The 13,884-nt window shown below is 43.9% G+C and overlaps 1 protein-coding gene across 2 annotated transcripts in view; it reads right to left on the bottom strand.

Moving 5' to 3' along the window:
* Nucleotides 1-13,884, bottom strand: part of tmem102 (transmembrane protein 102) — a 44,751-nt gene that overhangs the window by 12,649 nt on the left and 18,218 nt on the right. For both annotated transcript variants that reach the window (XM_080741947.1, XM_080741948.1), the window contains exon 3: nt 129-476. In XM_080741947.1, the coding sequence (XP_080598073.1) occupies nt 129-476 (348 nt within the window). The remainder of the gene's footprint in view (nt 1-128; nt 477-13,884) is intronic.

The following is a 13,884-nucleotide window of genomic DNA, read 5'->3' as shown; positions in this document are numbered from 1 at the left end:
CACCTGCCCTCCCCTCCCCTCCTACCCATGTCTCCCCCTGTCACCTGCCCTCCCCTCCCCTCCTACCCATGTCTCCCCCTGTCACCTGCCCTCCCCTCCCCTCCTACCCATGTCTCCTCCCCTCCTACCCATGTCTCCTCCGCCCTCGTCCTCCTCCTCGTCCTCCTCAGGCGGCGTGCCGCTCTCCTCCTGGCAGCAGATGCCCCAGCGGGCCAGCGTGTGCGAGTCGCACAGCCGCAGGCTGAGCCACGAGTGGCAGGGCGCCGAGCGCCGCATGTCCAGCGTCACGGGCTGGTTGCGGTCGTGCAGCTTGAGCGCCGGCACCAGCAGCGTGAAGTCCAGGTCGAAGTCGGCGCCGCGGGCGTAGTCGCCCAGCTCCTCGGGGTTGAGGTCCAGCACGCCCTCGCGTGCCCCGCCCGACAGCAGCAGGTACTCGTTGGCCACCGGGAGGCGCTGGTCCACCTTCTGCACCAGGCCTGGTACGGAGAGGGAGAGATAAAAGACAAGACAATCCGTCACCGCCAACAGGAATGTAAAAAAAGTTCAAATATGATTGTTTTGGGGGTCGCGGCCTGAACATGTTGAGAACCACTGCGCTAGGCGGTGAGGAGGTACTATGTGTGTTACGTTTTTCCAAAGACAAGCGAGAGAGAAGTTGTGAGACAGAGAGAGAGAGAGAGATTTAGAGAGGGAACAGCCGTTCTCCGTGAGGAATGGGGGACAACACGTGGCGTATAGTTAGTTAGTTTGTTTGGAAAGGTACTGCATATATTTATGAGCTCACAGCGGCAGTAATATTGACTGAAGAGCGCGCCTGTGAAGTTTAACTGCTCCCTCAGTGACCAGCGGGGCGAACTTCTACGCCAGCTGTGCGGTTAAAAACAAGTCCCCCCCCCCCCCCCCCCGGTAGCAACTTCTTCCTCCTTGCCCCCCTCAAACGCTGCTGGCTGAACAACACAGAGAGAGTCACCGCATCACTGGCTGACAGAAGAAACCCAGGGCAAAAAGCTTGTGAGGGAATAAAGAACACACAACACACAGGCAGGAGAATGTATATATAGACGACGGGCGAGAAGAGTGAGACAGAGTCACTTGTCAACACCGGTAACATTTCATCGATTCCCCTTGCTTCCCCGGCCCCTGCCAGGCGTTTTTCTTAGCAGAGGCACCAACAAAACTCTCTAAAAAACGGTTTATATGAGAAAAAGTCTCAGCTGCCAAATCCCTTTATGGGCACTTGACAGTGTTGTAAAATTTCCCGGGGCTTTGGACCCCGGGGGAATGGCGCCTATTGCGGCCAAAGTAAATTATGTTGTTTTAGAAGAGCCAATAAGAGGCGGCCTTGGTGCGGGAGAAGAGGCAGCTCTGGTCCCTTAACTACTGTACCTGCTGGAACAAAGGCTAAGGGGGGGCTGAGGCATGGAGCTTATGACTTGCGACACCAATATATGCCCTCCAGTATGGAAGAGCTATGTGTTGTGCGTGCATTTCGTCACCGTCGGGGCAGAAACCTCGTATCTCCCAATTTCAAATGTGTATGTTTTTTTCGTAAAGTAAAGCCCTGCTTCATCATATAAGGCTGTCGCACAAGACTAGTGAAAACAGCCGACCTACAAGCACACAATGCCTCGCGGTGTAAGGCGTTGTGTGCTTGTAGATCAGCTGTTTTCACTAGTTTAAATGCTTTTTTGAAAATGATAAATACAAAACGAACGGTTTTGGACATACAAGGTTACCACGCGACAACGACGATTTGTTTGGTCCCAGTGGGCAGAGTGTGGACGCCCGGTCCACCAGCCCTCTGTGGCCAGGGGGCCAGAAAGCTCCTAACAGGATTTCTCTCATCCAATTAAGAGGGCACGCAACGCAACGCACTACACTGCCCTGCGCGCACACGCAGTCCATGAGGTTTTAATGTCTGTGAGTTATGTACAGTGTTTATGTTCCTGTGTCTCCTTAAAGAGAGAGACAACCTGAGAGAGAGAGAGAGATTGAGAGAGACAGACAGACAGACAGACAGACACACACACTGCACACAGAGAGAGGCAGAAAGAAAGTATTTTCAGGGGTGTGTGTGTGTGTGTGTGTGTGTGTGTGTGTGTGTGTGTGTGTGTGTGTGTGCCTGTGTGCGACGTGCATGCGTGTGTGTGTGTGTGTGTGTGTGTGTGTGTGTGTGTGTGTGTGTGTGTGCGTGTGTGTTATTGAGAGAGAAAGAGGGATAGGAAACAGGTTTGAACACATCTTGTCGGAGACTATTTGGGGTGAGGAGGCAGATGCGTGCGTGTACTGCTACCTGTGAATTGTAAACTAGTTTAGTATTTAGTTCTTAGGTATCTGTTTGTGTATCATGGATGTTCTATTTTTTGTTGTGATGTCTTGTATGTAAGCAAGGATTGTGTAATTTTTTATTTCTGCCTCTTGGCCAGGTCACACTCGAAAAAGAGATCATGTCTCAATGTGTTTTTATCTGGTTAAATAAAGGTTAAATAAATAAATAAATAATAATAATAAAAATGAAAACAAAAGCTGATGCTTCACAAAATACCCAACTAATAAGCCATAAATGCCATCCGGCCTCGTTGGTAAAGTGAGCGAGGGTGCAGAGAAATAGGTCACAGCGGGGAGGATTTGGGGATAAAAGCAGCGCATGTGTGTTTCGTGTGCATTCATGGCCTTTTGAGAAAAGACCAGGAAGCGTGCGTCGCTCGCAGGGAGAGAAAAATTAACTGATCGATCACTGGAAGTTCCATTATGTACTCTGGTACCTCTAACTTTCACCTAAACAAATAGATTTGAATCTATTATATAAATGTTGTGATCTTGTAATGAGATTTTTTTTTTTTTACTATTTTTGACACCGCTGTACGACAAAGGAATCGGACAAATCAATTGATTAGCAATCAACAATTCGATTTCTTTCCCCATGCGTATGATTTGTCAATTATGTTCATAAAAAATGCCGGAGAGGAGGACCATTATTTTAGACTTTGGCTATTCAAAAACAGCAGGTATACTCATTATTATTTGATTAAATCGACATAGTAATCGACAGATTAATCGCAGAAGAGTTGATCAGCTGCAGCCCTGCACCACTTGTATGTATGTTGTGTACCCATTCATTCCCCAAATGCCTGGTTCTCTGCACAACGTGCTGGGTTTAACCCAATTAGACCAGGTACGCACTTTAAACATTATTTCATGCTTAAACTATTAAAAAATAGCAGATATACAAGCTCACAGCGCGGCACCGAGTGCCGCGCTGCGAACTTGTAGATCTGTTATTTTTGAGAAATCTTGAAAAATGTGTGCAAATCCTTCTTTCTCTTGGTCCCTGGAACTAAATATTTTCAGATGGGGGTCCGTGGTCAAATACTTATTATAATTCCAGGGGGGTCCTTGATATGAAAAGGTTTGAGAACCACTGACATAGAAACATAGGTTTTTTCAAAATAACTGTTAGGATCTAGAAGACCTTTTTTCAGGTCTAAATTTAAACACTCTGCAGTAAGAAGAGAGACGGTGCTGCTGGCACCTGCTGCACTACAAAGCAAGGGGAAGTCTCAGCTCCCTCTGCCCCCGATAATTACTGCTCCCTGTGCCTGTAATGTTCTGTTCTGTTCCGTTCCCCTTTGAGCTCAGCTCCTGTGACAAAATGTGACTAATCAATTATCAGGATTTCGAAACGTGGCAGACTTTGAGGGAGGAAGAGAGAAGGAGGTTATAGGGCTGAAAGGGAAAGAGAGATAGCAAGGGGAGAGGGGGAGAGGGAAAAAAAGTAAGTTCAAGCAGGGCTACGGCTAAAAGATCCTGGGCCCCCCGACACCTGGGCACCGGTATACAGTGGTTCTCAAACATTTTTGGTGTCAAGGATTTGATATGTATTTTGGCCGGCGGATCCCCATCTGAAAATACTTTGCTCCAGTGACTCCCTAAAAGAGAACATTTTATATATTCTTTTGAAAAAAAGCAGACGCTTGAGGTTGTACATCTGCTATCTGAGAAAGAGAGAGAGAGAGAGAGTCTTTGTTTAACTTATGGACAGGAACCACTTTTTGTGTACAGTATGTCATTTCTGAATAATATTTTACATTTTTCAAACTTAGATCAGGCGCTAGAAGGCGCTTTTTAGAATCGGCCTCAGACCTAAATGGGTTACTTTTGACTTGCAAGCGGGCACATTTGGGGTCGCCAAGACTTTCCCTCATAATATGGGGTTGTGGTATAACAACGTTTGAGAAACCCTGGGTTAAAGGAATGACGTCAGTTAATATGGACACAGCTCTTCGCAACTTGTATTTACTGGTGACAAGCAGCAACATGCCACCCTTTAAATAGAGAAAGATAACCTACATTTTGGACAAAGGTAAATGGATGAAGGCACACGTTCAAGAAAAAGCATTGGCAAGCTTAAGTTAACAGATGGCAGTTATTTAGCCTGGTTTCTAAAACCGCTAGTGCCATTCCTTGATTCTGATTGGCTGGTTTCCCTTTAATTTCTGTGGTATATGAGACTATAACACACACCTCTAATCAGTTTATATCAAACCCAGGTGCGTTATTTCTTTCCACAATGTTGTGAAGCTGGACTAGAGAACTTGATTGCAAGTAACAGGTGTGTTGTTTCTGCAGCCTGAACGGGAACTACTTTCTTGTAGCTGGGGACTACTTTCTTGTAGACCTTATAGTGAATTATTAGTGATAGAACAGTTTTAATTGGTACATGTCTATTATTTGTCATGTTGCCATATTAAGCAATAAGCCACGCTAGGCTTGTGGTTACTTGTATTTTACACTGGCTGAGAGGGTTGGAGACACTTGGCTGTGCTTCGTGTCTCCCTATGCCTCTCAGCCGGTGTAAAATACCAGGTAACCACTCGCCTCTTGTGGCTTATTGCTTCAATATCTGGTGTGTTCCAGGGTCCATGTCTAGGTCTTGGCCCTCTCAATGATTCAGGGTTAGGTAACAATTAACAACTCTCCTCTGCTTGTTTGAGGGTACTCCAAAGAACATCATAATCAGCTTTAGAATCCTGACTATGCCAGTGTGTCACCCACTACTACACACACACACACACACACACACACACACACACACACACACACACACACACACACACACACACACACACACACACACACACACACACACACACACACACACACACACACACACACACACACACACACACACACACACACACACACACACAGTCAACTACCAAATAGCACGTGTGTGCACGTGCAGTCCACACAGATATCAAGCATAATATTGTTGGCATGGGAACATAGGAATAGGGCTGGTTTCACAGACACGGATTACCGGTATATAATCCCATAAGGAAATCACTTTTGAAATGATTTCCATTGGAGAGAAATTGAGCATTTGATCAGGCATGATACCGTGTGTGTAGATCTAAGAAGTAATACCTAAAGTTTCCTGACGGTATTACAAAGTCATTTCAAAGTACATGAATGAGAATGTATAGGCCTACTTAAAACATTTCAAATCTACAAGTTTACGTGGGCTATTTTTAATTTTTCTCATGAGTTTTATATTATTCAAGACGTACTTCCCCCTTCAAGGGCGAAAAAAAAAATGGAAACATAAAGCCATCAACAGAATTACACAGGTTGTGGAAGGTTTCAGTTCATGGAAGCTTCTGGGTTGTCCTATACATGAGTGGTTCTCAACCTTTTCAGGCCGTGCCCCCAAAATATTAAAAAAATATTTGAACTGGGGCCGGGGACCCCCACCCTGATAAGCAATTGGAATTCTAGGTGTTGAGACATTTCATTTAGTTTGACTCGGTTCCACAGACACTGTAAATATTGTGAAAATAGCAGTTCTACAAGCTCACAACGCAAGCTTGTAGATCAGCTATTTTCACAATTTTACCTCTAATATTATTTGGCCAATATTTGACCAGTTTTTATAGTATAGTTTTTATTACTTTTGGTTTCAGGAGAGCTGAAAGCCTCCGAGTCAAAAGGCCAAACTGAGTTAATGACATCATATAATCATCCCCTCCCCTTTTACCATTCACCCAACACTGTGGGTGTGGCTAACTTCAGCTGGGTCACCACCCACACCTAACAACCATGCATACCTTATGAACTGGCCACATAAAAACCTTATTTTAACACTTTCTCATCATGCCTCGAATCATGACTAGAGCCCGACCGATGCCATATTTTTTGACCGATGCCGATGTTTGCCAATGTTGAGTGCTACACCACCGATTGCCGATGTTTAACCGATGTTTTGTAATAATATAAAATAATAAATAGCCTAAATTTCAAAAACTTAACCTTCAAAATCCTTTTTTTTTCTCAATGTTTTACCAATGGTCAGGGGGCCACCAGTGGTCCTTGAGGGGTTTCCAGGTGGTCCCCAGCTAAATGATGGAGATTTGGTAACCAAATGGACCCTTTATAAGATTTTTTAACTGAGTGTAACATGAAACCCAATGGATCCTTACGGGCAACGACAATATATCCTAAGTTTTGGGTCTGAGTGGCTAAATGTCATGAAATGGTGGTCTAATATTACTTATAAAAACGACCCGATATATCGGAGAGATAATGACCCATGTGCGATACCGACATCGGGGTCCAAAAACTACCGATATATTGGTCTGGCTCTAATCATGGCACCCCATGTTTAAATTGTCACTTCACTGTCACCTGGGGGGACATCTCCCAAAAAATCATGTGTGGACCCCCCCTGGGGGTCCCGACCCACAGGTTGAGAACCACTGCTTGTACGTAGTCAAAAAGAGAGCCTGTACATTTCCACTGTGGACACAGGTGTGTTGAAATGAAAACAGCCTGTGACATCCACTATACACATGAGACATGTAATGCTGCTACCGTTCCCCTGGCAACAGACATCTGTGGGCCTATACAGTATGTGTGTTTGATTTAGCATGTTGAGACCGGAAAAATACCTAATTACGTCTTCTAAATCCTAACGGTTTTCTGAAAGTCTTATGTTTCTTTATCTGTGGTGCTCAAAGTTTTTTAATGTCAAGGACCCCTAGAATTATGTGTATTTGACCAGGGACCTCCCATCTCAAAATGTTGTTCCAGGGACCACCTCAGAAGCAAAGATCTTAGTTAAAAAAAATGTTTGCTTTAAAATAATGTATATTCAAAGATTTGCACACGTTTTCACAGGTTTTTCAAAAATAGCAGATCTACAAGCTCATCATGAGCTTGTATATCTGCTATTTTTGAATAGTCAAAGTATAAAAATAAAAAAGTAAAGTAGTAAGTAAAGTATAAAAAATGACACAGACGCGTTCCCGATCATAACGGGTTAACGTGTGCTGCTATTTCAAGACACTTCACCCTGGGTACATACAATACACGATACGTGCAGTCAAATTTCATATTTTACTTGCTTGGATTTCACTCCGTCAGATTGCACTCTTGAGACGCGTGTATGCGTGCGGTGCTGCTGAAACTAGGCCGCACGCAATTACATTTTGTTACAAACATTACATACATAAAAGAATAAAAGGAAAAACAACGTTAGGAACCATTGCAGAGGGAGATGATATAAAAGCAACGGTGTGTGTTTCCATTCCAAAGGCGTTTACACGCTCTATATAATTAACCAATTTCTATCTGGTGTCCCCGTTTTGGATCCAACCAAATGGACCCTTACATTTCTGTAAATATGAGAGTGTACAAATGGACCCTTGCGGCTTATTACGGGTCCATTTGGTTCCATTTGCACATTCCCAGTTATGGGGGTCTTTGAAATTAAATAGTTTGATGCACCACTGCCAACATTTATGACAGTCTTTAGCCTATGGCAGTGTTTTTCAAAGTGGATTCCAGGGACTTTGTGGGTTCCTTTATGGGGGTCTAAATTGACCCATACAAGTCTGTAACTCTAACAGCATACAAATGGAACCAAATGGACCCGTAAAGGGTCCATTTGGTTCCATTTGTACACTGTCAGAGTTAAGGGATGACCTCGAAATGTAAAAGTTTGAGAAGTTTCAGTGGCCTATGGCATAGTACATTTGTGATTCATTGCACACACAAAACAACTGAGTTACTCAGTCGTGTGCTGCCACCTAGGGTTTCTCTGCCGACTATGAATGTTAGACAAGTTTTAGTCAAGTTTTATGGACAGTGTGACAGCACAGAGGGTGACTTTACAGGGATTACAAGTGCATTTTACAGCCACAAAGATTCATAAACCCATTCAGAACAGGTTTTTCAAAAAAAAAAAGATATACAAGCTCACAGCGCGGCATCGAGTGCCGCGCTGCGAGCTTGTAGATCTGCTATTTTTGAAAAATCTTGAAAATTCGAATTTTGACCCGATTCTATAAGTGACTTTTGAATCCTTCTAAGATTTTTTGAAAAACCTATGTTTCTACGTCAGCAATCTGGCCAGCCATCGTCAAAGAAAAGGTCCTTTTCACTTAAATGTAGCTCAGTTAGCCTGTTCTTGAGAGACTACTATGTCAGTGGTTCTCAAACTTTTTCATATGAAGGACCCCCAAAATGATATGTATTTGGCCACGGACCCCCATTACAAAATATTTAGTTCCAGGGACCACCCAGAAGCAAAATTTGAGTTACAAACGTTCGCTTTGAAAATACATATATTCAAAGATTTGCACACACTTTCACGACTTTTTAAAAAATAGCAGATCTACAAGCTCGCAGCGCGGCACTCGGTGCCAAGTCAAGTCAGGGTGCCAAGTCAGGGTGCTGCCAAGCGCCTAGTAGCCAGTTTAAGAAACGTCTCACCTCACGTTGCGGTAGTAGAAACGGTCTGCTTAATGTCGCTAGTGTAGTGCCTACTACGGCAATACTGCTGCTAACTGTCTGTCACTGACTGCACTCAACAACCTTGGGTTTAACTGTAAAGAACACATGCACACTCACACTCACACACTACACCCCATAACCCCACTGACTGCACTCAACAACCTCATGTGTAAAGAAAACACACACACTCACACATACACACACACACACACACACACACACACCCATGACATTCACACGCCGCAAAGCCTCCTGTGTGTTCATCATATAAGCATGCACGACGAACATGCATGTGCGTCAGTCAGCGCAGCAACACAGAACTAAAGGTGTACGCATGTTCTGTACACACACACACACACATTGGGATGGTATGAAAATGTCATATCACGATTATTGTAACAAAAGAAATCGCGATTTACGATATTATCGCGATAATCAAAATCCATTATCCTGGGGCGGAACATTTGCCAAAAAATAGCTGATCTACAAGCTCACAACGCGTCGCAGCGCGACGCGTTGTGAGCTTGTAGATCTGCTATTTTTTGGCAAAGAGATTTGTTAGAGAGCGAAAAAAAAGACTGTATCAAGTATGTATATTATACAGTACCTTTTACCAATTATAGAAGGTTTAAATGGTACCGGATATGCAGCTCGGCAAATAAAAGGTGAATTGATCCCAGTGCATGACGGAGGACGATATCACGATTATTGAAATCTCCACGATACGATTATCGTGAGTGTTTTTTATTGCAATAAACGATAATATTGCGCATCGTCCCATCCCCACACACACACACACACACACACACACACACACACACACACACACACACACACACACACACACACACACACACACACACACACACACACACACACACACACACACACACACACACACACACACACACACACACACACACACACACACACACACACACACACAGCCTCACAGGATGAGGCTTCAATGTGACACAGCCGACACGGCGCCCCCAAAGCAGGAACAGGAGCAGCGGGGAAGAGAAGAGAGGTCCCTTTTCATCACTACCGGAGGAGGAGGAAGAAGAAGAGAGAGGGAGGAAGAGGAGGAGGAGGAGGAGAGTGGGAGGGGGGCTGTGAATATTCAGCCACACGCTTCTAGTTTGATAACAGTCTAAATATAGTGTCGTAAATCTTCTGTAAAATGGGATTCCAACCGAATAAGGTGAGGCGTAGCGCGGGGTTTGGAACGGCAGGGGGTAGAGCAGTTCTGCCGGGAGAGGGTGGGAAGTGGGAACGGCAAACGCTCTGGTGAAATAAAGTTGTGGGGCTGCTTAAGCCATTTGGACTGGGGAACTCATCGGCGTCGCGTTAGATTTTAACCACTTGGATCGTTATTTTGTAATTTAGCAATTCAAAAATAGCAGATATACAAGCTCACAGTGCGGCACCGAGTGCCGCGCTTCGAGCTTGTAGATCTGCTATTGTTTTTAAATCATGACAATTTGTCCAAGTCTGAATATATTGACCCCATATCTATAAATGTTTCATGATTCTATCATCAGTGGTTCTCAAACTTTTTCGTGTCATGGAGCCCCAAAATTATGGACCCCCAAAATGATGAAGTATTTGGCCGCAGACCCCCCCATCTCAAAGTATGTTGTTCCAGCCAGGGACCCCCAGAAGCCAAGATACGAGTTAGAAATGTTCACTTTAAAATAACACATATTCAAAGATTTGCATAAATATTCACGATTTTTCTAAAATAGCAGATCTACAGCTTGCAGCGTGGCACTCGGTGCCACGCTGCAAGCTTGTATATCTGCTATTTTTGAAGTATAAAACATAATGGTTAACGTGGTTAAGTGACACAGATGTGTTCCCGATCTTGATGCGCTAACGACTGAAATGTAGGGCAAGCTGCTGTGGCTGCTGCTTTAACAGCATGGGGCCCCGTTAGGGCTGGGGAATTAGACACAAGTAAGTACTCTATAACGAAACCGATAACCCACTTAATCACGCTCATGTAGGTTTAATCGAATAATCAAGAAGCCAGAATGGGCTTTTAAAAATGTAATTTCTCTGGCAATAGATGAGTTAATATGTATCAGAGCCATCTGAATTTCTACGTACACTTGTCTTGTACAGTATACCTGCATATCATCACTGTCGTGTGGACATTTTTGTATGTCCAAAAGCGTTCCTTTTTATTATTATTTTAAAAACGAGTAGTGAAAATAGCCGATCTACAAGCACACAACACCTCGCGGTTTAAGGCGATGTGTGATTAATGATTACACAATAAAGCAACCAACCGACCATCGTTGCATTTCAAAGCACAAACTGATCTTAACAATAACATTCTAGCGGAAAACAGTCCCTTGAGAGAAGAGATTTACTAATGAATTCCAAATGTCAATGACGTATTAACTGTGTGCATGGAGACTTGGCCAACACTGAATCAATTATCAAGTTATATTCTAATGACTTTGGAGAAAATGCTAAATAATATGAATATAACGCCGTTAATGGGACAATTATAGAGTTTAAGTGTGAATAGATAATGAGGTAAAATTAAGGTAAAAGTATTAGTCAGCAGCAACTCAGCATTAAATGAAAAATTAATTTGTTCGTTCCATTGTATCCAGTAACATTATAAGGCGAAACAATTGAACTCCTCTTCTCTCTGTTCCTTCCCCTTTAGCCTTATTCAGAGATCTAACGTCACTAAATAAAATAAATCACGTCGCTAAATAGTGCAAATTAGGATTTTGAATGAAACAAACAATACAGAAGGAGTTTAAGTATCTCGGGGTCTTGATCACGAATGAGAGAAAGGGGAAGACGGAGAAGGAGATCATCCGGAGAATCGGAGCAGCAGGAGCTGTTTTACAGTCGCTAAACAGCACTGTGGTGAAGCAAAAAAGAGTTGAGCTGGAAGGCAAAGCTCTCTGTCTACCGAGCAATCTTCGTTCCTACTCTCACCTATGGTCATGAAGTGTGGGTCATGACCGAAAGTATAAGGTCACGTGTGCAAGCGGCCGAAATGGGTTTCCTCAGACGGGTGGCTGGTATCTCCCTTAGAGATAGGGTGAGAAGTTCAGTCACCCGAGAGAGACTTGGAGTAGAACCGCTGCTCCTACACTTGGAAAGGAGTCAGCTTAGGTGGTTCGGGCATCTAGTACGGATCCCCCCCGAGCGCCTTCCTAGGAAGGTCCTCGATGCGCGTCCCACTGGGAGGAGACCCCGTGGCAGACCAAAGACCAGATGGAGTGATTATATCTCCAAACTGGCTTGGGAACGCCTCGGTATACTCCCTGAGGGAGTGGAGGAAGTTGCTCTGGATAAGGAAATCTGGAGGTCTCAGTTGGAACTGTTACCCCCGCGACCCGATTCCGGATAAGCGGTTGAAGATGGATGGATGGATGGACAAGTACAAAAGTATTGGCAATAAAAAGGGACTTAAAGTACCAAAAGGAATCATTAAGCACAATGTCCTGTTTTACAAGATATAGAGCGCAGGAAGAATGACGTAGCCAGTTCAGGGGGGAGATCTCAGAGGTTGGCGGCGCGCCCCAGGTGGGCGGAGTTTTATATTCCGCCCCCCCTACTCAGAATATATCAAGGGTACTAACCTGTTCAGTGTTCAGTTGCCAAACTCAGCGCCCCACCTCCGTCCCCAACTTCCACCTCAGGATTAGGCTTTCCCTTGCGCGGGGTCTCGGATCATGTGACCGCGGAGAGCTTCAGTCACGATAATACGATAATAGCTTTATCATTTATCGTGGACGCGGCACTATGATCCGAAGGTCGAATCCATGGCCATCTTAATGTTCCGCATGTAGTCTAGTTTATGCTATATCCATTGCTGCTGCTTAGGCTATAGGATGCTCATTGTATGGCTCATCTATATTGCTTATATCTCTGCTGCTGTTATATTGTATGCTTCCATTCTTGTCAATAAAGTCTATTCAACCTTAATGATTTGCCCCCTGAAATGTAAAAAAATGTATTAAAAATCTTTTGAAAATAGCAGATCTACAAGCTCACAACGTGTCATGTTGTGACGTGGTGTGAGCTTGTAGATCGGCTATTTTCAAATGGGCAACGTTTAAATACGGCTGAATTGGTTAATGTATGTTTGTTTTGTAATAATAATCATAATCTGCAAAGTCACTTGTAATTAATAATTGTTCAAATAATTGTAGTTGCAGTAAAAAGTACACAGTAAGTGCAGTAAAGTAAAAGTACCTCAACATTGTACTAGTGCACTACTTGAGTACATGTACTTAGTTACTTTAGAGGCAGCAGTGGCTCAGGAGGTAGAGCGTTCGATCCCGGGCTCCCCCAGAGTTAGTGTCGAAGTGTCCTTGAGCAAGACTCTGAACCCCTAGTTCAGGGGTTTTCAAAGTGGGTGACGGGGCACCCTGGGGTGCCGTGACGGCAGTCCAGGGGTGCCGCGAGATCATTTGATAATATTTTGAATTTATTTGGACACTTGAAAAAATATTTAGTATCATTTTAAACTTTTAAACGAAGTACAAAGTTTCAGTCAGTTCTAACCAAAATGGCTATCATCTCAACGTTTTCCTCGCAACATAATCACTAAAATATCGTCACTGTCGGGCAGAAACCTTGTATCTCCAAGTTTCAAATGTGTACGTCTTTTGGTAAAGCAAAGCCCCGCTTCATCATACAAGACTGTCGCACAAAACTAGTGAAAACAGCCGATCTACAAGCACAACGCCTCGCGATGTGAGGCGTTGTGCTTATCGCGAGGCGTTGTGCTTGTAGATCTGCTGTTTTCACTAGTTTAGTACATTTTATAGATGATAAATACAAAACGAACGGTTTTGGACATACAAGGTTTCCACCCGACAACGACGATATGCTATACATTTAAGGTGCTGGGAGTGAAAATTATAATGTAGGGGTGCCTCGGATTAAAAAAATATTTATGGGGTGCCCTTAGACAAAAAGGTTTGGGAACCCCTGTCCTAGTTGCTCCCGATGAGCAGGTTGGTGCCTTGCATGGTTTCCTCCACCGTCGGTGTATGAATGTGTTTGTGAATGTAATGTAATGCACAGTGATTGTAAAGCACCTTGGATAAA

The sequence above is a fragment of the Nannobrachium achirus genome, assembly GCF_963921795.1.
Source record: "Nannobrachium achirus genome assembly, chromosome: 14".
NCBI classification, from domain to species: domain Eukaryota; kingdom Metazoa; phylum Chordata; class Actinopteri; order Myctophiformes; family Myctophidae; genus Nannobrachium; species Nannobrachium achirus.
Note: the sequence above shows the minus strand (reverse complement) of the source record. Positions and strands in the feature narration are given on the sequence as shown.